This window comes from Fistularia commersonii, chromosome 1 (genome assembly GCF_037954325.1).
Source record: "Fistularia commersonii isolate RoL2024-O1a breed Wild chromosome 1, RoL_Fcom_v1.0, whole genome shotgun sequence".
Taxonomy (NCBI): domain Eukaryota; kingdom Metazoa; phylum Chordata; class Actinopteri; order Syngnathiformes; family Fistulariidae; genus Fistularia; species Fistularia commersonii.
The window spans coordinates 18558258-18580665 of record NC_141284.1 but is presented as its reverse complement, the minus strand read 5'-3'; the positions used below and the strand labels follow the sequence as shown (position 1 = coordinate 18580665).

At 43.2% G+C, this 22408-nt stretch overlaps 1 protein-coding gene across 1 annotated transcript in view; it reads left to right on the top strand.

Moving 5' to 3' along the window:
- Window positions 1-22408, top strand: part of gfra4a (GDNF family receptor alpha 4a) — a 125675-nt gene that overhangs the window by 101972 nt on the left and 1295 nt on the right. Inside the window, exons 5-8 of the mRNA XM_086152505.1 lie at window positions 3576-3685; window positions 4882-5016; window positions 16691-16860; window positions 22294-22408. The exon at window positions 22294-22408 is cut by the window's right edge and continues 1295 nt beyond it. Of these exons, the coding sequence (XP_086008631.1) occupies window positions 3576-3685; window positions 4882-5016; window positions 16691-16860; window positions 22294-22408 (530 nt within the window). The remainder of the gene's footprint in view (window positions 1-3575; window positions 3686-4881; window positions 5017-16690; window positions 16861-22293) is intronic.

Below are 22408 nucleotides of genomic sequence, written 5' to 3'. Positions count from 1 at the left end.
GAAGAAGGAGAAGCTGAGAGACGGGACCCAGTCGGGAGAACATGAGACCCTAGAAAGAACTCATTAATTGGAAAAAATTGGGAAAATTGGCCTAGTATGTAAATGAAAGTGAATGGTTGTTTGGGTCTATATGCGGCCCTGGCGACCTGTTCAGGGTTTTTCCCACCTCTCGCTCAATAAGAGCAAGGATAGGCTACAGCATTCCCACAACTCTGAGTGGTAAACAATGGGTGGATGGATGGATGGATGGATGGATGGATGGATGGATGGATGGATGGATGGATGGATGGATGGATGGTAATCCACTGGAAAGTCACAACATAAATGGGGACGGGTCTCCACTTATAGCATCATCTTTCATCATCTAGCACTTTCAAAGGGGTTCATTGCAGAAAATGTATGTAAGTGTGAATGAGAGAGGGAATGGTCGGCCCGGTGATTGATTGACCTGGCTGGTCCGGGTAAAAATCCACCTCTTTCTCAGTTCTGGAGCCACCAGGATCCTGAGATCAGGTTAAGTGGTGTGGACGCTGAATGAATAATTGAATGAATGAGTGAATTACCTGACGGGTGTTTAGATTTTTCACTCCCGTTTCTTATTTTGGTCTCCTCCTGGTCGTTTTTATCCAAATCCCTCGCCACGGTTGAAAGCTAATTTCCTGTTTACCTCTTCTTTCGTATCTCTCTATTTGAAAACCGCACCATGTGTTGGTCTGCCTCCATATGGAGCACCTCATCGCCATGACGACTGCCCCCCCGGAGATAATTAATGGCGTTTGGTATAATGGAAGACGGTCTGGCTCATATGATATCTTCGTTTAGATTTAATTAGTCAGCTGTGTTTAATTAATTCAATTGTTACACTCATTACCTTTGTTTAATTAGTTCAATTAAATCCCAACATTCATTTTCTGGGGGGGCGCTGGGGCTGTGGGCATCATGCGTCCAGGCAGAATAGCCATTATCGAGAGAAGCATCCGTCCTTTGGGAATTTTCCCTGCGTAATGCAGCATAATTTTCGGTGAGGGGAAGTGAGACGTCGCCTGGGCTTTGAGATGTTCGTAAAGTCTCAGATGTCTCATGTCTGGATATTTTCCCATTAACATGCAAAAGAATAACTTTTTCATGATTAAAACAGAGGGATTAAACATATAGTGCTAAATCTGAGAGAACGGAAACCCAGAGTGCTGCCATGGACACCGTCTCTCTCCACAGCCTGCCGGCATTTAATCCACTTCCCCTACAGATGTCACGTGGATGGAGGGGCTTCATTTGTCACCGCTATTGATCGGGGCGCCAGATGTTGGAGGCGGACGCTAGGGCGGGATTCAAGGCTGCAGCGGCATCCATGGGTCCCGTGCCGGTCAGGTGGCATTAGCCGATTGTCTCCAGAGGTGAAGCCTTGGCTTAGCACCCAGGGAGTGCACGTCCTTGCAGCGGCATGACAAATGAACTGTAAGGTGGTGATCTTGCTGGCCTCTGAGGGGAAGCGCTTTGAAATGCCACTTGTCATGATGATGATAATGATGATGACGGGTGTCGGCGTGATGATGATGAGGAGGAGGAGGATGCTTGATGTCTTAATTCATCCACCAGGGCAAAGGTGAAGGGAGAGACGTGGATTTTTTTTTTTTGCAAGATCCATATTGTCTGATTGTCCTTGCAGCCAGCATCGCCCACGCTTTTACCATTATATAGCCCGATGGGTCCTTGTGTTTTTTGATCCTTGCTCCATTTAACACATAAAGTGTCCTTTATATGTTAAATATATTTGAATCAGCATGGATTCTCCATCTTCTCCTGTCTGGGTTTTTTTTCCAGGGTCCCCTTCTATCCCCACAATCCAAAAATAGAACGCTATTTGAAGACTATATTGTTGGTAGCTGTGGATGAGAGGACGAACATTTGAATGTTTCTTGATGCAGAACAGCGAATATCAACAAAACCTTTTTTTTTTTGTTTTTTTTGCAACATATGGTTTGTTTAAAGTAAGTATAATATCAATATGTAAAGGTTCCTAAAAAGAGACAGCTGTGCCAAGTGGCTCCCCTGATTTTTCCTTGTCCTTAAATACAAAATCATGTTTAAAAAATTAGTATTTTAAAAAGTTGCGGGGCTGGGTTGTTGTGGTGGTATAATGAAGCTATAGATGCTGAACATCAGTTGCAGAGGACACACTGGCACCTTTATTAATAGCAGGTTCCCTTGTCTGTCTCACGGTCTGAACAGATGTGCACCTCCCACGTGCACACTGTGCGTTGTCTCTATACTCCACCACCCCTCTTCCTTCTCCTCAATGTAGACCAGGGGTGTCAAACTCATTTTGTTCCAGGGGACACATATGGCGTAATTTTGGCGTAATTTGATGTCACGGGGGCCAGACCAGTAAAATCATTACCTAGAAGTGCTAAGTCCGAATTTTTCCTTTGTTTAAGTGTAAAAGAGGTAAACAGGTAAATGATAAAATCTTTATATGTCATGAACTGTTCCTCTAAAAGATACATGAAGAATTAATACTAAAAATGAATATTATAAAAGAACTGATGAAATTACACCCTAAAAATATTGTTGAATTAAAAGAGAAAATCTTGTCAGTGTGACAAAATTTGCCACTAGAATTTATTTGAAAATTGATTTTTAGCATGTATAAGAGGAGGTATAATGTTTACAAGTCCAATGGTGGCTATTCTGGTTAGTAAATCAATCTTTTTAATTTTTGGTCATTTTTTTTCCTATCGTTTTTGTGTTTTTTATAGAAATAGGAAATGGTCATTTTAGAATGTCACTAGACAGTTTTCCATCATAAAATCATTTTGTTTTCAAATTTTAAAGCAAAAAATACATTGCAAATTTACTTTTTCACTTCTTCCTTGCTCGTTTTTTTTTTTTTTTTGAAATCCACTGTATAAAACCCCCAGATGCATATAAGAAAAAAGGCACGGGCCACACTAACACAAAGATTTGATTTCAGGCATGGGGCCCGAAATATTGCTTCGAGGGTTGCAATAGGCCCGTGGGCTGCGAGTCGGAGACCCCTGATATAGACACACAGACAACACAACATACCTTGACCAAACATGTGCGGCTCTAACCAGAAAAGAAAAAATGGGCTCTCAATCCGGAGGTGGCTCCCGTCGCTCACTTCAGAGAGTTGGTTCATATTTACATATTACATATATACATATTTACATCACTAGAAAATATTTATACAATGTTTACAAATGTCAAGCTTCGGTCGAACAGCAGTAACTAAGGGATTCAAGGTGTTTCCATCGGAACAAAAACCTGCGTTGCATCTGTTCCAAGAGCCTGGCGGCATCGGTTTCTATGATTGGCCAGGGACAGTGAGACTTCCTTCAGGTTTTTTTTTTTTTTGTTTTTGGTGTATTTTCATTTTGCTCCCAACTTTTTTGTTTCAGAGGCTGGGTTGGTGGGTGGCAGGAGGGGAGGGAGAGTGCCGATTATAAGTCTCAGATTCAAACCCCGTCGCCGGGAGAGAGAACCAGGGCCGGCCCTCGGCAGCACGACGTGTGAAGCATGAATAAATGATGGATGGCGTGTTATTGCTCCCGCAGGTCTCGTTGGGCTCAGTTCCAGTACGACTGCCAGCCCTCCGAGCAGAGCGCCAGCGGCTGCAAGCAAGAGAACTACGGAGCGTGTCTACTCGCATACACAGGCCTGATAGGTAAGGACCGGACCCCCCTTCCACCACCACCACCACGCCAACCTGCCCCCTCCCACCACTTCTTTACTCAACCACCCTCTGTGATGGATTGGAAACAATAGGGTTTCAGAGGGAATGGCAGCGGGACTCAGAGCGAATCAAGGACTGCGATGAGAGGCCGCGTCTCAATGATGAATGGAGCGCTGATTAATGTGACTGCAGCAAGAGTCAACTGCGTCATAAGTAGCACAATTATAATGGCCGGCTAACGGCGGCGTGGAGAGGGTCATATTGGCGCCGCGGCTCATGGAAGAAAACTGAACAGGAGCACAGAAAGGAGATTGTTAACCCCCCCCTTCCCTCCCCAGGCCTCGTTCAAAACACAACATTACTGTGCAACAATAGGTAGAAAATCAGTTGTTTGGGGTGGATAGGGGTGGAATGATAAAGGGAAGACGAAAAGCGAGGCAGCGGAGATTGACCTGTCTAGACGACCGACACCCAAATAACAATGGAGGTAAATCAGAACTTTGTTTTTTTCTTTTTTTGACAGCGGTTTCCCCCACTTTCTTTTTGGAAATACAATGTACCGGGCTCCACCTCCACCACACACACATACACACACACAACACCACTGGCAACGTACCCTCCAACCCCGTTCCCCAATGGGAGAGACCTCCGGCTCCTTGGGTGGCGATGAGAGGCGCGCAAATGGCCGCCTAAATCAGAGCCCCATAAATGCACTTGGAAAAGAACATTAGCTTGGGATTCATTTCCCGACGCTATATTTTCAGCCTGGGTCGATCACGTCGAATACTTTTTTATTTTTAAAAGCCATGCCCTTCCTCCATCGCCTTATTTAGATTCCACTCACCATGTACAGTCAACACAGTAACGCGCACGCTAATACCTGGGTCTTAACCTGATTAGTGCAGCACCGCAGCGATAGAAACTGCCACATAAATGTCTATTGGATTATTGCAATCAGAGCCGGGTCGTAACCAGGCGAAGCCGAATGAGATTAAATCAGCCGCAATTTTGCTCAGATGTCAGGCATATTGGGGCGCTAAGTGCCTTGGCGTGGGGCTGGTGTCAGCTCGTGTTCGAACATTAGCACGCATCACCACTTTTTTGCCAGCTCAAGGCGGCAGGTTTGATTAAAGAGAAGAGTGCGTCAACGTGAACTGAAAATCCTTCACCTCCTTTCTAACCCACAGGAAGCACAATAACCCCCAACTACCTGGACAACTCCACCTCCAACGTGGGTCCCTGGTGCTCCTGCACCGCCAGCGGCAACCACCGGGAGCAGTGCTACGACTTCCTTGCTTTCTTCCATGACAACGTCTGCCTCAGTGAGTGCCGCGTCGCGACCCCATCAGCATTTTTTTCTTCTACAGGAGACAAAGCAGATGAGACACAAAGTAAAAACAGCATATTTTGTGAGTCAGTCAATGACTTTTAATAACTCGGATGAACGAAATGGTCAAGCAAGTTGGATAAGATAAGATAAGATAAGATAAGACAAGACAAGACAAGACAAGACAAGACAAGACAAGACAAGACAAGACAAGACAAGACAAGACAAGACAAGACAAGACAAGACAAGATAAGATAAGATAAGATATTCACACAAGCTTGTTGAGCCTGTTGAGCTCACCGGTCCTGGCACCGCCCCACAAACACACTATAACGAAGAAGCAAAGAAGAGTGCACTGGCTACCATAGACTGGTAGAAGGTCTTGAAGAGGCCGCTGCAGGTGGCAAACAAACTCAGTCTCTTCAGGAAGAACATCATGCTCTGACCCTTCCTGTAGAGGGCATCTGTGTTGGGATGGTGGTGGTGGTGGGGGGGGGGGGGTCCTTGGCAGTTGCTGGTGGGTCGGGGGAGGGTGGGGCAGGTGGTTGTTGCACCTGGGTTTGAGGCGATGTGGGGGGCGGGGGCCTGGTTGTCCTCAGAAGCTGCCCTTAGGTGTGCTGCAGGAGGGAGATGAGGGGAAGCAAAGTGTTGATGGGGGGGAGAAGAGCCTACAGTAGAGGTGTGAGGGGATGGGGTATGAGGGCCCAGAGCTCACTGGGGTGTCAAATCTATTGAAGAAAAGGTTTAGCTCCAGAGTAAATTCAGGGCCACCTATTTCTCAAGGTGTGGTTTTCCCACTGCCAGTCATCTTCCTCATCTCCCTCCAAACCTCTTTTGGTTTGCTCTGCTCCATATTGGACTCAACCTTCTCCTTATAGTTGAGTTTTGCTTCACCTCAGTTGCCTCTTCGGCTCCCTCTGTACGGCCCTGAGGTTCTGGTGGTCCTTAGCCATGAAGGCTGTCTTCTTCCTGTTAAGAGGGCCTTTGTTTCCTTGTTGATTCATGGCTTGTTGTTATTGAAACAACTGACCTTTTTTGATGGGACCATGTTGTCCTCACAGAATTTGATTTACTCTGTTATGCAACAGGGGAGGCCCTCAATGTCGTCACCGAAGTCTTTTTCAAAAAGGCTCCAGTCGGCGACATCGAAGCACTCCTGCAATGCCTCCTCTGTGGCTTCGGACTAGATCTTCACAGACCTGGAGCTGGCCGCTGCCGCCTCACCATCGGTGTGTAGGCAGAGTCCAGGAGTACCAGGTTATGGTCCGAGTTGCCCAGAGGAGGGAGAGGGAAAGAGTTGTATGCATCCGGGTCGAGGGTTCTATTCCCTCTTGTCGTACAGTCTACGTATTGGGTGCAGGTGAGGAGAACAGGACTGGGGGATATGGTTGATGCCCCGACTGACCAGGATGAGATTGGGTGGCGCGACTGCAGGTTTGTGATCGCCGAGTGGACGACGTCACCGCCGCCAGCTACGGCCTCAGCTGGAGGAACCAAGTACCAAGACAGAGTGTGGAAACTTGCACAGGAGGTAGTAGGGGCGATATCCTACCGCCATGAGCTCCAAATCGCGGGTGCACACCGCGATATGACCGGGATTGCACCATTTCCTGCTAACGTAGACGGCAAGCCCTCCTCCTCTCTTCGTGCGCGCTCTGCCTCCGGGCAGATCAATGGTTCTGTCCGGTATGTTCACCTGTAGCCAGGGCTCTTTGAAGCACAGCATGCAACATTCCTTGTACACATGCTGGCTGTCGACAAGGGCTGCCAGTTCGTCGGATTTGTTGGCGAGTGACCTTACGTTCCCCATGATGACCACGGGCAGGAAGGGCTTGCATCCCCTGTCCCTCTTTCTCCACTTACTCATCTTCGCGCCGGTGGGTGCTCCGCCATAGCTCCTCTGGGTCGTGCACGGCAGGAAGTCCAGCTCCTGTCCTTAGATGGAGAAGTTCCTCCCATGTATATTTTATCATTTTTTTCAGTTTTTGTAGGAGGAACAACGTGACAAGCAACACAGTGCATTCAATTTTTCTCATTTTCTATAGTTCTCATTTTTTTGATGAGGAAACCAAGCACCGGAGAATGTTGACATTATCGCAAACGTGGCTGATGGCCGAAAAGGCTTGACTGTCTGAGAGAGGCGTCACCTCCCCCCGTTGTCACGGAAAAGGGTCCGAACCAGGGTCTGTTTTCAGACTGCCCACATCTTTACCCTTATAAAATACCTGATCTTTCCTGTAAACATCTCTCAACTGTTTTGCCACCGCAGGGCGGTTTTGCTAACGGGCACCATCCATTTTCTTTTTTTAACATAAGATCTGTCTGAGGATTTTTTGAACTCAAGTAAAGCAGGAAACTAGAAAGATGAACAACGAAATTCTATAGTACCATAAATATTTTAGTGTTTTATTTTCAGAGCGAGGAAGAATTTTATTTTTAAGCTGGTAAGCTGACCGTTATTGGCTTGGACAGCTTGAGAAAACGACATAAATTATATTTCATCCACATGATGAGTGGCAAGGGGCTGTCAGTTCCAGTGGGGGTGATGCTGTGATTCCAGTTCAGTCAAAGGATCGGTCAAAGGGGCGTCGTGATGCATTTACCGCTCCTTGAAGGTTTCGTACATCACTAAACATTTCTCTGAAAGTATCGTATGGATCACGGCGGCTGAGCGCTGGCGCCACTGACAGACGGACGACAGCGGTGACAGATTAAAACCAAAAGGTACAGTTGAAGGTGTTGCAGCACGCGGCATGTTTTTTTTCCTTAAGTTTATTATTCTTTTTAACAACAGACGACAGCTTCCTACAGAGATGTCGCCGTGAAGAATTGCAAGGAACCGGGTGCCGCTCCTGCCATGTGACACGTCACGGCGGTGAAGTCGGTGTAGTAATACGTTTATAAATGAGTCGAGGACTAAAATTAGACTTTTTGTTGATAGAAGGATTTTTTTGCCTGATTTTTTTCAGCAGTTTGATGAGTTGTATGACACTATTTCAGAATTTTGATAGTTTTGTCATGAACACTGGCCCTTTCAGTTTTCTTTTCTTATTTTAGATTGTCATCTCCCTTTTTACCTGAGATTCAGGTTTTTTTTTAATCATTCATGACTTTTGACTGATGCGTTTCTGGATGCTTTGTTTTCAGTTTTTTTTTTCATAGTTATTGGTTTGCTTTTCAGAAATGACAGATTATTTCAAGATTCAAATTAATGGTTGTTGTTTTTCTAATTTTCCTTTTTTTAATTTCCAAAATATTATGTGAAATTCTGAAAAAAACTGAATGACTAAAAGATAAATCAATAAAATAACAATTTCAGTAAAGAAGAGTAAAAGAACAAAAAAAGCACAGCGCTGTAGTCCATCACAATGATTCACTTGATTTTTCCTGAGGTTCAAAGGAAGTGACCAAAATATGGCAGTTCAAAATGGTCAAAGGTCACAGTCTCGTTAGGTATGTCAAAATTCTCAGGAACCCCCTAGAAAAACCTTAACACCCGACAATGTTTGATTGATGTTTAATGTGAATGTTGGATTGAAGGTACCAGAATGTGAGTGTGTGAGTGCGGGTGTTTGGGGAGGGAGGGGGAGGGGGGTCAAAAGTCAGGCTAAAAATGTATCCCCCACATTGTGATTTAGGTACAAAAATCTTCTGACATGATGGTGATTTTTCATTCCCATCGTGCTTCCAATATAAAGCAGCCTTTCGTACATCTAAATTGAGATCTGCCCATGGAACACCACTCATTTCACATTGAAAAACTTGTTTGAACCCTCACCAGCTGTGTTTTAATGTTTTGATGGAAACCTCATAGACGTACGCTTTCAATGTGAGTGCTAATGTTATCCAAATTGACTGTTAGGAAATGTGTCCCCATCATTTGAAGATGAAAAAAAAATCCTATAAATCCTATAACTGATCTGAAATTCCTTGTACGTGAAAACTTGGCAAATGGTACTTGGCAAATAAAGAATTTCTAATTCTCATTCTGATTTCTGATAAACTCTGATTTTTGGCGATTCCAAAACGCAGGAGTCATGATGTTATTTAATGACCGGCAAGAGAATAGTTCTCGTCAAGATGTCGGCCCCTTCCCGTTTCGTCACGCCACATTTCAGCCATATGTTTTCCTTTAACGAGCCGCTGCCAGTCTCCGAACTGTTGGTGACAGCACTTCCTGTTACTAAGGAGACCGTTCTGCCCCGCCCAGAACACGTTATCTACTGAACTGATATGTGAAGGTCGACCACCATTGTCAGTAAAGTGGTATCCCGTTGTTGTTCCCTGGTGACATTGAATGTTAACCAATTACTGCTCACTAGGACTAGATGTTGAAGTCCATTGATAAATTAGCACAATGCTGGTGTTGGAAGAGTCAATAGGGTTTGAGCTCTTCAGTGGGGTTGGTTTTGAAAAGGCCGACATGAAAATTGTGCCAAGGTCAAATAAGTGAACTGGCAGCAATGACTTTCACATAAGTTTAGGCCCGGGTTGCCGACAGTCGCCACTGGTGCAGATGACCTACCTTCAGGGTAACAGTGGCTATCGGGCTACTGTGGGTGGAGGGTGGAGAGGAAGCAGGCAGGTTCAGAAGCAGAGCGAACAAAAGACAGATGAGAGTTGGTTGACATTCGAGAGAAAATGCGGCCGCACTCTGTCCAGGAAGTCCAGTTTGAGAGGTGGCAAGGCCAGAAACCTAAGGGCAGATATTAATTTGCCATCGTATTGAAAAGGAACAGGAGTAGAAGAGATCTTGAAGGAACAGTTTCTTGGGACTGTTAGGTGGGATTGGAGGAAAAGGAAAATTCTGAGGTGAGACATATGAAGCAGAAGCGGTGCAGAATATCCCCAGGGATGAGAGGGGTTATGAACGGCGCAGGCTTCACTGGACATGTTAGTCCAGGCAATAGAGGTCATGAAGAAGTGATGGACAGGTCTACTGTAGTATCCCATAGGGATTGATGCTGTTGGAGTTTGAAAAACTCCGGATAAGGCTGGTGTTGGAGATGTCCTCCTGAATGAGGATTGAGATTTTTTCTTTGTTGGGGTTGGATTGGGGGATGAACAACTTTCACCTCCAGCAGTTCAACACCTAATCAGTTATGCTAGTTGATGCTAATCTTTGTTGAACTCGCGATAGTCAATTAGACATCAGCTATCAATTGTTTGTGCTTGTCATCTCATCTCACTGACATGTTCAGTGGATTAATCTGCTTGTGATGTTTATCATCTTGGCATTCATGATTTACAGTATTAAAATGTCTTTATTGCGTCTTCAAGTTTATCATTATTATCAGTAATACCAGGAGTAGCGGTAGTATTGCAACTTTTATTTGGGAGCACTCAAACCCCAGCTCTGACTGATAAGCATGTGATCAAAACCTCAACGTTTTGTAATTTTCTTCCAAGCATATTATGCTTGGACGAAAATTACTAAATGTCGACATATTCTGTTTTGGGGAACATATTCTCACTCCAAATGATAGGGAATTTGATGCAGGCTTTCGAGTGAGAATGTGTAGGATTTGTAGGGAACAAGGGGTCGAGAAAACGGTCTGATTTTTGGTGATCCCGAAGCTGGCTTTACTTATCTTGATTATGGATTGACTTTAACTGTCTAGAAAATGGTTTTACGTTTGTAGTCGAGAAATTGGTTTTACTTTGCTAGTCCAATAGTCAGTTTTGATTCCATAGCCCAGTTTAAGTTTGGTGATCCAGGAGTCTGTTTTACTTCAAAGTCCAGAAGCCAGTTTTGTTTTGGTGGTCCACTAGCCGATTTCACTTTCACGGGCCAAAAGATGGTTTACTTTGGTGATCCAGGGGGTAGTTTTGCTTTCAGGAGCTTTCAGGAGCTTGTTTTTATTTTGGTGATCCACAAACCCAGACAATCTAGAAGCTCATTTTTTTTTTTGGCAGACAAGAAGCAAGTTTGAGTTTGAAGTCTACAACTAAGTTTCATTTTAGTGATCCATAAGCAAGCTTTTTTTTTTTGCAGTCCAGAATATCATTTTTTTCTCACCGTCTACAAGGCATGTTCACTTTCGTGCTCCAGAAGCTTACTGGTCCAAAAGCAGCTTTTCCTTTCACATCCCACAGGTTGGTCTTATTTCGCTGGTCCAGGAGCCCTGTTTAATTTTGGCGGTCCAGAGGCCCGGTGCTGAGGCAAGACTTCAGATGGGTCTCTCTTGACTTTGTTATTGAACGTCGTTTTGTTTCCTGCCTGTAAACTACTGAGATGCGGAAAAGGAGGAGGAGTGCAGTCCTTCTCCGACGGCAATGACGGGGCAGATTGAGGGTGTCAGGATGGTGGTGATGGGGCATGTAACACTCTGACTCAGGTTTAAAAGAAACTTGCTGTCTTTGCTCACATAATGCGTGGCGGCGGCGACTCGTGTGTCCCTCGTCCTCTGGCTGTTGGGCAATAACACTTCGCACAGACCAATCAGACGGAGGTCAAACTCAGATTTTCACCAGCATCCATGTACATTCCCAGTTGTTCCATTTCGGTCCTAAAACAGGGGTGAGGAATTTAGAACTTTAAGAATGGAGTCTGGGTTTCATAGATTTTTTACAATTATTTTGCAGGGAAATTTGATGTTGATTCCAAGGTAATTATTTCCGTTTCCTTTAAAACTCCATTCTGGATTCACAAAATTCCTGGCAGCGAAAAAAAAACCTTGTGTAGTTTGTGTTGCACAAAGATCCGACGCCCTCGTATTTGGACTGATACCAGTAAAGACGCGAAGCAAGCATTGATTATTTTCCTGTTGATATAAGCACAATTTTAATTTTAGATTATTTCTAGTCTTTGACAAATGCAATATAATGACATATGACATATTTATGCTAAACATGTAACCACATTCAAGAAAAAAAAAAGAACAAAGGAAAGTATTTTTCGGTAGTTTCTCTTTGCTCTGCCTGTTTATAACCCCCTCCCCCGCAGTCCTCCAACCCTGACTTTAGCTAGTTTGCGGAGGAGGGAAATTAACTGAAATGTCCTCTTATGACGACTTAGCCCAGCTGCAGCAGATCTGCTCGGGAGAGGCTGATGACCCGCAGCACCATTACCCGAAAGATGTTAACGTATAGAGCCCCCCCCCCCCGAGTGTAATCTGTTTTTTCCCAGCTATTGAAACCTTGCTGTTATGTTACTCTATCCCTTAATTAGCGACGTTCATGGACACACCGCCTTCATCTTTGACTCTTCCCTGCAGCACCGTCAATGGCCACGGGATTCGGTTTGCTAACAACCCAAGAAGGCCGATCGGTTCCGGACGGTGCGAGGAATGAATATGTGCGTGTCACACCTCGTTACTTGACTGATGGATCCGAAGCCGCGGCACTCGCCGGCAGCTTAACATTTTTTGTTTTTTGTAATCCGTGAACTCTGATCCATAAAGTCCATCCGTCTCTCAGGGGGGAGTCGGTATAGGGTAATTGATGAATCCCTCGATCGTGTCGTCATTTGAGCAGGTTTTAATTGGAGTGACTTTCATGCCATCAGCGGGATGAAAACCATTGCACATAGAATATTAATGTGTCATCTGACGGAGCAGGAAGATCGGCCCCGAACTACCAAAAGGAAATCTGAAATTCCCATAAAAAGGAAGCTTACACTTCTTATTATATATTTTTTTTCTAATTTCTCACAATTTTTTTTTGTCATTTTTTTTTTTTTCATGCAACTTGAATTTACCATTTCTGCACTCTCTCTATCATTCGCTCTAACTTTTTTTCTACCGATTCTCCCTCATCTTCCTCTCTCCTTCACTCGCTCTCTCTCCCCTTCTCCATCCTCCATCTCCCTCTCATTCCCAATCTTCCCCACTCTTCTCCTCTCTCATTCTCTTTATCTCTCTTTTCTCTCTCCCCTCTCATTCTGTCTCTCCAATTCTCTCCCGCCCCTTCTCTCTCAATTATTCTCCTCGCTCTCACCGTTCCTTGTTCTTTCTCTCTCTTTATCCTTCTCTCTCCATCCCCATTTCCCACTCCTCCTGTGTCTTTGTGTATCCTAACACATTATAAATATGTAATAAAAAGGACAGATGTTCTCGGGAAGGAAACCGAAGGGTTAACTTGACTTACATCATTTTTTTTGTCAAGGAGAGAATGGAGGAGCGCCAGCATCTGCTTTTAATAACCAACTGCAACCAACACGGCCGCTAATCTTTAAATGGGTCTAATGTGAGTTATAAGCATGCTGCAATAATTCGACTTTCCTCGGAGGAGGTGCTGGTTTATTAGCTAGTGACCCGGTGCAATGCTCATATTTCACCAGCCGCGTGTGTGTCAGTGTGTGTGTGTGTGTGTGTGTGTTTGCTATAATCCATCCATTTGCTCTAAATTCTCTCGTTATAGAGGATATTAATTAAAGTTTGAGGAACTGGAACCGCCAACAGCTCACACTCATAATCCATCCATCCATCCATCTCGAAGGGAGAGCCCGCACAGCCTGCAGAGGAAGGGTCACCTTTTGGTCGTGACCCATAGGTGAGGACAGGAACACGGATCGACCAGCCAATCTAGTGCAAGGGCTTGAGATCGTGGTTGGATGGAGGCAGTGGGACAACATCATTGGCAAAGAGCAGAGGTCCAATCCTGAGGCCTCCAAACCAGATCCCCTCAACCGCTGGCTGTGCCTCACAATTCTATCCATAAAGGTGATAAACAGAAAACTGGTAACAAATACAACTTGCTGGGAGTAAGTTTGATGTTTAGATGGATGGAATGATGGATCGATGTCAGATCTCAAAATATGGCTGAGAAACTATCAAAGAAATATGGTCTCCATCTGGAATTGCCAACATTTTTGAAATCATGAAATTAGGACAGAAAAATATGATTGGAATGGAAATAGCAATTTGATTTTTTTTTTTTTTTAAAGGAAATGAGGACTTGCTCACGTCTTCTCAAAAACTGCCAATGCCACTGTGCTGCCTCGGATCGCTGTAGTTTTTGTTAGATTTCCAAAATCCTTTAAAGGGGTGATATGTGCTCCTGAGAAATAAAAGATCATTACCAGAATTAACTCAGCTCTTTAGTTTTTTTTTTTTTTGCTATTGTCGATCTTTGCTATAATTCATCATCTGATTTCACGGCTCCGCCCAGAATTGGTCGGTGACGAACAGATGAAAATCCAAATCTTCTCTTGAACTGAAAAGAGCGACATCTAGTGGCAAAGTGAATATTTGGCAACTCACTTTGAGAGCTGGAGTGAAACTGTGGGAACACTGACCAGCTTGCTAGCTCAATAGACATGATGTTCATCATGCAAGTGTGCAACATGGATGATGTGCTGGTGTTTTTGTTGTTGTTGTTGTTGTTTTTGTTGTACGTACACAGCAAACACCGCATTTGGACAAAAAAGCAGCACATAATCATCATTTGTTGATAATGCAGTTGAGGCACACCTAACTTTTTACCTTTCTGGTAGTTTAATTTGCAGTAGTAGTTTGTTTTCATTTCACAGCCAAGAAGGTGGTTTAATTTTGGTGATCCAGAAGCCCTGTTTGGTTTATTTTGTATATATGGCCTTGGGATCGACCGGCGAATAGTCCAGGGTTCGCCCTGCATCACACCCCAATGATAGCTGCCATAGGTTCCAGCCACCCCACGACCCAAACTTTTGAAGGTTTGTTCCAGTGAATCCATGAGGATTCAACAATTCTAAATTTGATGCCCTCCTCTCAGACCAACCTTCTGAAATGATGATGCGGCTCATTAAACTCACTGTGACTGTCGTGAATGGTCGTGACGCATCAGATGCAGCAGGGATGTGTCAGGCTTTAGACGTTATCACCACATGTTTGGTTTCCATTTTTGCAAACTGATAAAAGCTAAAATATACTCTTTCCAAACTTGACTGGAACTCGAGAGCTTTTGGATCATCTGCCTATCTTTGGTGTTGATCCAGTTGCTGAAGTGTAGTCTCCATCATATCGGCCCTTGGTAAGGATGGGCCTTGAAGCTAGCAAAAATAGCAAAAACAAGAATTGTGTAGTCTGTAAAGAGAAAAAATCTGATTGCATCGCTGAATGTGGAATCTGGAAAACAGTAAAAAAAAAACAAAACATGAAATCGACTGAAAAACTTATTTCAGGTATTATCTAATAATCATATTCATTTATTCATTCATTCATTCATTCATTCATTCATTCACACAAACACAAGAAGCTACTCAACACAAACCTACCAGAAATTTTATGAAATAATCTATTTATTTATTCTTTCTTATTTATCTGTATCATGTAACACAATCTGGCTAACATTAGAAATCCATTTATCTCTTAGATTAATAAGCTATCTGTCTATCTATCAATCAGAAATGAGAAGAAAAAGCCTTAGAAACCCAAATTACCTGAAAATCAATAAAATTGATTTAAAAAAAATGAATTTTAAGAGAAAAAAAAGGTTTGATTATTGTTTGCAAAAAGCAGATAGAAAGCTAATAAGAGTTTAGAAATTGTAGTGCATATTAGGAAAAAAAAAATCAAAAATATTTCATAAAAATCTGGAAAAAGACATCCATCTATCCACCCACACATCTTCCACCGCTTACGCGGAGCCGGGTCCTGGGGGCAGCAGCCGGAGCAGTGAGGCCCAGGCCTTCCTCTCCCCATTTTCATGAACTGTGTTCAATTTGTTTTATGTATGTTGGTTGTGAATTATACATTTATTTATTTATGTATTCATACTGAAATATAATCAGATGATTTCCAGCATTTTGAGAATTGTAAACCAATTTATCAGACGTGATTCGTCACTCCAGAGAACACGTCTCCACCGCCCTAGAGTCCAGTGGCGGCGTGCTTTACACCACTGCATCCGACGTTTTGCATTGCACTTTGTGATGTGTGGTTTGGATGCAGCTGCTCGGCCACGGAAAGCCATTCTATGAAACTCTCTGCAAACTGTTCTTGAGATAATCTGTGGGCCACACGAAGTTTGGAGGTCTGTAGTGACTGACCCTGCAGAAACTTGGCAACATTTTCGCTTATCCCACTCCTTCAGTTTACATGGCCTCCCACTTCATGGCTGAGTTGCTGTCTTTCCCAAACACTTCCGTGTTCTTATAACACAGCTGACAGTTGAATATTTAGAAGCGAGGAAATTTCATGACTGGATTCGTTTCACAGGTGGCATCCTATCACGTGGCAATTCACTGAGCTCCTGAGAGCGACCCATTCTTTCACAAATGTTTGTAAAACAGTCTGCATGCCTAGGTGCTTCATTTTATACACCTGTGGCCGTGGAAGTGATTGGAACACAATGATTCTGATTTTTTGGATGGGTGAGCGAATACTTTTGGCCGTATAGTGTATATTGAGAGAAAAATGACCGAGAAAAAAAGCATACAATGATGAAAAACAGGCTGAATTTGTTATTTTATGAACAAATGAGGGACTCTGAGAGCAGCTCCATTTAGGAAAAAGGACCGGGCTGGTGACTCACTCTGAAAGGTTTACTTGACAACCTTGTAATTATAGCGTTGCTACATAATTTGAAGTGGCTTGTCGTGTAACAAAGAGCTTTTCCCAACAAAGAATGCAATAAAAATAAAAAGATCAAATTGAATGGAAAAATCAGCCTCGACGTCCAACGTGAAAATGAGCAAATATTTCGTCCTCTTAACTAAGCAGTCAGCTCCGCCTCCATTTTCCTTCCAGAAAATGCCATTCTGGCCTTCGGCAACGGATCGGATGTGAAGACGAGCGCCGGACAGCCCGGGGCCCCGAGCACCGCCACGGACGACCGTAGCTCATACCTGCCGACCGCCGCTCCGGCCGTTTCCATGGAAACAGAGCAGAACATTTTGAGAGCACAAATACCTACTCAGGTGAGATGGAGCATGTGGCGCTGGAGATGGGTTACCCGTGACACCTGGAGGATCTGGGGGGGCTGCGAAAAGATTTTTTTACGAATAATTCTGGGGATGGTTCATACCTGGAAAGTCACAGAGTGTAGGTCCGTGACTTTCCAGGTCTAACAAGTCATTACAACAAGTCGTTCGGACTAGTTGTTACCTCGTTTCAGCAGGTTATTATCATGTTCTCATGATAAGTGAGAACATGATAGTGATTTTCTTTGTCTCAGTTGTTTTCAGGTTCTAAAAAGTTATGGCATAGTTCTCACAAGTCATGGGCTACTTTTATTTTTTACTCAAATACGGTGTTCATATCGGATGGTATTTCATACATGATTTATGGGGGCGGCGTGGCGCAGGAGGCAGAACGATCGTTTTTGGAACCGAGCATTCCTGGTCCGATTCCCGGCTCCTCCCGGTGCGTCGAAGTGTTGTTGAGCAAGACACTGAACCCCCAACTGCTCCCCTCGTGCAGGTCGACGGCAGCCTACTGCTCATGGCTCATCAATGATGGGTTGATAAATTATTATTATCTTGTCATAACAAGTTTTCATGCTTGAACTTGAAGTAAGTCTTGTGATAACAAATAATTATCATGTTTTATCTAGGCGTGTGAAGAAAATATCCAGCCGACAATATATTGTTTTCACATCCGGCTCGTGATTTTTATTTTTTTTTGTCTCTCACTCTGGTGGTTTATTTGCCACCTGCCAGCGGCCCGGAATAATCTGACAAACCGAGACTGAACTCTTCTTTCATCCCGGAGGGTGTTTGAATTTTTCAGCTTCATCTCATTGCACTTCCGGCCTCGGTTTCCATGGATTCTTTGGTTATTTAATCTTTAAAAAGGGTTTGAATCGACTCTGTCACTCTGTTGACTTCCAACTTTGTGTGCAATATAATCCTCGACTGTAAATTTCAAAATTTTGTCCCTGACATCTAACCAAAATAAAGATAATGTTTATTTTATTTTATTTTAGTGATTTTTTTTTTTTTTTCACATTTGACCTTTTTTGCTTTTTTATTTGCACCCCCATATTACCACCAACCTCAATCAAACCTTTGAAATCTAAATGTCCGGTGCAAAAGATTCAAGCCATCCGTGCCTGACAGCAGGCTGGTCATTAAAAACCTCAAGAGTTTGTTTTTGATGCCTTTAGGGTCTGCAAGCTTTTTCAGTTCTTCCACATCAGTGTAGACAAAATAAACAATAGTAAGACAGTGCTTTTAATTTTATGAAATATTCTGTCCATGGAAGAAACAGAAAGTTACTCCTCAAGAGTCCAGGGAAATAAATTGTTTTGAATTAACAAAGCAAAAATGAATGATCAAAGAAACATGAAAATACTTGACTTTGCATTTCTGCAGTATACCCTAAATGTACATTGTTTGTACTCTTACAACTTGCTGCAAACGTATGTAGAAAAAATGTTTTTAAACAATACATCCAAAAAAGGGAAAAAAATATCAGGATCTAAAATTAGGACAGAAGATGCAATACAAGATAGCAAAATCCATCCAGTAAATATCTTATAAAAAATGTATTATTGTACTTAAAAGAAAGAACAAATTCAATGGTTGAGTCTTCTTTATAATAATGAAAATATGAAAATTTTATAGTCACAACTATGGAATGAAATTTTAAGTTTTTAAAAAAAAAAACAGATCTTATTGTAATTAAATTAAAAAAAAAATCCATTAAGGAAAAGCTAGAAAAATCTGGGTGTATCAGCAAAAGCGATGACTTGAACGGTTGCCATGGCAACCTGCATCATCATCAGAGAGGCCATGGAAATTTCTCAGAATTTCCCTCCTGAATTTTTTGGATCCTGCCTTTGTTTTCGTTTTCCTCTTTTGGGGGCAAAGGGAAGAAGGGGACGGACGGAAAAAGTCTGTCAGTAATTCAGATTCAGGATTTTATTTCAATTTTCTCCAGCGTTTCGTAGGCTGATGGTCCTCAGTTTTACAGAAAAAACAATAATCTAATATTCAGATGTCCTGGTTTAACGTTTCCTCTTTCTATTATGGTCTTTAATTAAATTTGAAAGCGATCATTTCTCCTGACGACTCATTAGTGTCGTGTCACAGTTAAACATTCAAAACACGCACGTCCCTTTTGTTTGTTTGTTTTTTGTTTTTCCAAAGCAGAAAAACAAAGATAACAAGTTCTATTATCTATTTATTCATATCTGCCTTTGATTGAAAAGACTCGAGGAGCTCAAACAGAAGTCACGTGATGCAGCCGATTGCAAGAGGATCTGAAGGAACCCCACTGGGCTTTTGAATGTCAGCAGGGTTTAAACCCATGATCAAGGAAACGACTAAGGAGGAAGACAAAATTGCTTCACTAGCAGGAAGTTTGTGGGGGAAGCAATCCCAGCTGACTTCGAGGCAGGAGGCAGGGTAGAAGCCGGCCCTATCACCTGTCAATCAATGGCCACATATTGGGACATCCAACTATTCACCCTCTCATTCAAACTTGCAGAGAATTTAATCTCCCATGAACCTGCTGACTGTTTTTGGACTGTTTTGGAGAAAAATTGAGATGCTGGAGAGTACCCAAGCAGAAGAACACGGAGAAACCCAAACGGAAGCGACCCAGTACCGGAGCAGTCGGACCAGGATCTTATTTTGAAGCAGGCGGACGTCGCCTTTCTGCAAGCATTAGTTGCAAACATGGATTCATTTATCCACTCATTCATCATCTCTTTAGCTTGTTGTCTCACAGGGTCAGGTTGGTGCTGGAATCGGTCCCATCTGAAGCTGGAGGAGAGAGGCGGGACTTAACAGGGACCTGTCAATCACATGGCCATATGAAGAGACATCCAACCATCAAAATCTTTATTTTAAATTATTTGCAATGAGCCAGCTGAAGGTTTGTGCCTTCTTAGAAAGAGACAGTGAACGTGGGGGGAGAACTTTGCCAAATAAAGAAGTCATAAAAAGTTCAATATGTTGATACGCTGAAGCTGAGATTTGGCAGAACTTCTAGGAATTAAAAGGGTGCAGAAGAAGAAAGGACAGCAGGCAGAACTAGAGGTTGCAGAGATGAAGATGTTGAGGTTCTCTTTGGGAGTGACCAGGATGGATAGGATCAGGAATGAGTCTATCAGAGGAACAGCACATGTTAGATGTTTTGGAGAGAAGGTCAGAGAAGCCAGACTGAGACGGTTTGATCATGTACAGAGGAGGGATAGTGAATATATTGGTAGACGGATGCTTGAATTGGAGCTGCCAGGCAAGAGGTCTCGAGGAAGATCAAAGAGAAGATTTATGGACGTAGTGAGAGAGGATATGAAGATAGTTGGTGTGAGAGAGGAGGATACAGAGAAGAGGGTTAGATGGAGAAAGTTGATTGGCTGTGGCGACACCTAAAGGGACAAGCTGAAAGAAGAGGAAGAAGAAGAAGAAAAGTTGTCTGATAAACTTCCATCCATCCATTATCTGCACTGCTTATCCTGCACTCGGGTTTGCCGGAGCCTACCATGGCTGTCAGTGGGCGAGAGACAGGATTCACCCTGAACCAGTTGCCAGTTAATCACAGGGTCACATATAGAGACTTACAACCACCCACAGCACATTTTACGACTGTGGGGGGAAGCTAGGCTGACGTGTGGAGGACATGTCAAGTCCACGCAGAACAGTCCTCTGTTGGAATCGAACCAGTGACCTTTCTGTGAGGCGGGAGCGCTAACCACTGTGCCTCAACATGACTCAGCAACATGGAAACAACCCACTTCCAAAACTACAACGTCTTTTCACTTCTTGCACATATTCTGTCTGCAACAGCAGTGAAGCAGTACAGTCAAAGGGACCAAAAGAAAAAAAAAAAACATCCATCCGTCCATCGTCTGCCGCTTATCCTGCATTCAGGGTCGCGGGGGATGCTGGAGCCTATAAAAATGAACCAAAAGCCCAAAAGAAAATAATAATCTAATAAAACTAAAAAAAATCGATACATGAATCTCAGCTCTGAAAAGTCCATTTAACTCAAAAGCAGAAATCATCCCCGTTTTAGCGATACAAAATCCCAAATGACAGTTGTATTCTTAATGGCTGAGTTAAAAGAGATTTAAAAGAAACAGCGTAAAGAAAAGTAGATAGATAAAACTTCCAAAAACAGTTTTTTGAATAGTTTCTGTCGCTCCATCTTTGTTTTGAAAACAGCAAAGAAAATAAAGAAGAATCTTAATCATGAAAATATAAATAATTTCATCACCCGCTACTGAAAGGATGGGGATATTTATTTTTCCCCTCTGACTGTCAGCCCGAAACCCCTACTTGGGAAACCAAATATATTTATTTCACAGCATCTAAGGTAAATACTGACTCGACCAAAATGCCAAAAACCTGTGCAGGATTTGAAATGTTATCGTATGAATGCAGGCAGAGTTTCAGAGTTTCAGCCGGAACCTGCCGACACCCAGACACAGATGCTTGAGAAATGAGGAATTTAAGTTGTGCCAAAGAAAAATGACAATGTGAATGAAAATCAGAGTATTGCATGGATATTTGAGCTTTAAATAACAATTTATCTTGTGACTGATTGTTTGAGTTACTTGTTTGTTTCCCATCATCCTTCACTTGATTGACTCAGATGGGCCGAGGAAAAGTCAGGGCTAAAGATTGTGAAAGAATAAGAATAAGAATAAGAACAACTTTATTAATCCCGAAGGAAATTGCTGAAAACCACGTTACTTGCAAGGTGGTCTGGAGGAAAGACTTGGACAGAAAGACTCGGATGAAATACTCGGACTTGAGCGGAGCGATGCTGACAGAGACACTGAAACAAATAGTCTCAAGCTGTAAGGCTCACACAATCAAAGCAGAAAGATTAAAATAGAAGGACTCAAACAAGCACCAACCACTGCGTGATGGACTTCAAATACAAATCGAGGACATGAAGAGGAAATTAGTGAAGGGGATCATAAAGCGAAACTATGCCAAACTGCTGATCAACCTCGCCGCCATGCTCTATCGAGATTTTAACTAATAATGTATGTTGGGCAATTTGTCCATTGACCTTGTTAGCTTTGCAGCTGGTTCTCTCCAACCAAGCTAAGATCAGTTCAGCCGCCGTCCACCTTAGACAATGAATAGATATCTTGTTGTCAAGCAGTAGTTTACTTCGACAGCAACACTGTGTGAAATCGCTGTGCCCAGGGATTAGAACACAAAGTAGTCTTGGCAACATGCGCGCTCTGAAACGGCAAAAAGAGCGACCTGCCATCGGTAGAATGCTAAGTCCGTAGGTTGCCACACGTCTTTACCACTCCACCAGAGATGAAGGACATCCATCTATTATTATTCTACGGAAAGCCAAAATACTAAGCACTAGGGGACCATGTTTTATGGTCGTCTCCAAAGCGTAAGTGTTCTCTGACCGCCGTCTCTGTTTTTCCTCAGGTCAACGAGAACGACAGATTGTGGAGGGAGGAGGGGGATTCGACCCTGCCCTCGCCGAGCCTGTCAGACAGCGGCTCTGAGCCCCTCCGCCTGTCCCTCCGCCTGGGACCCGTCT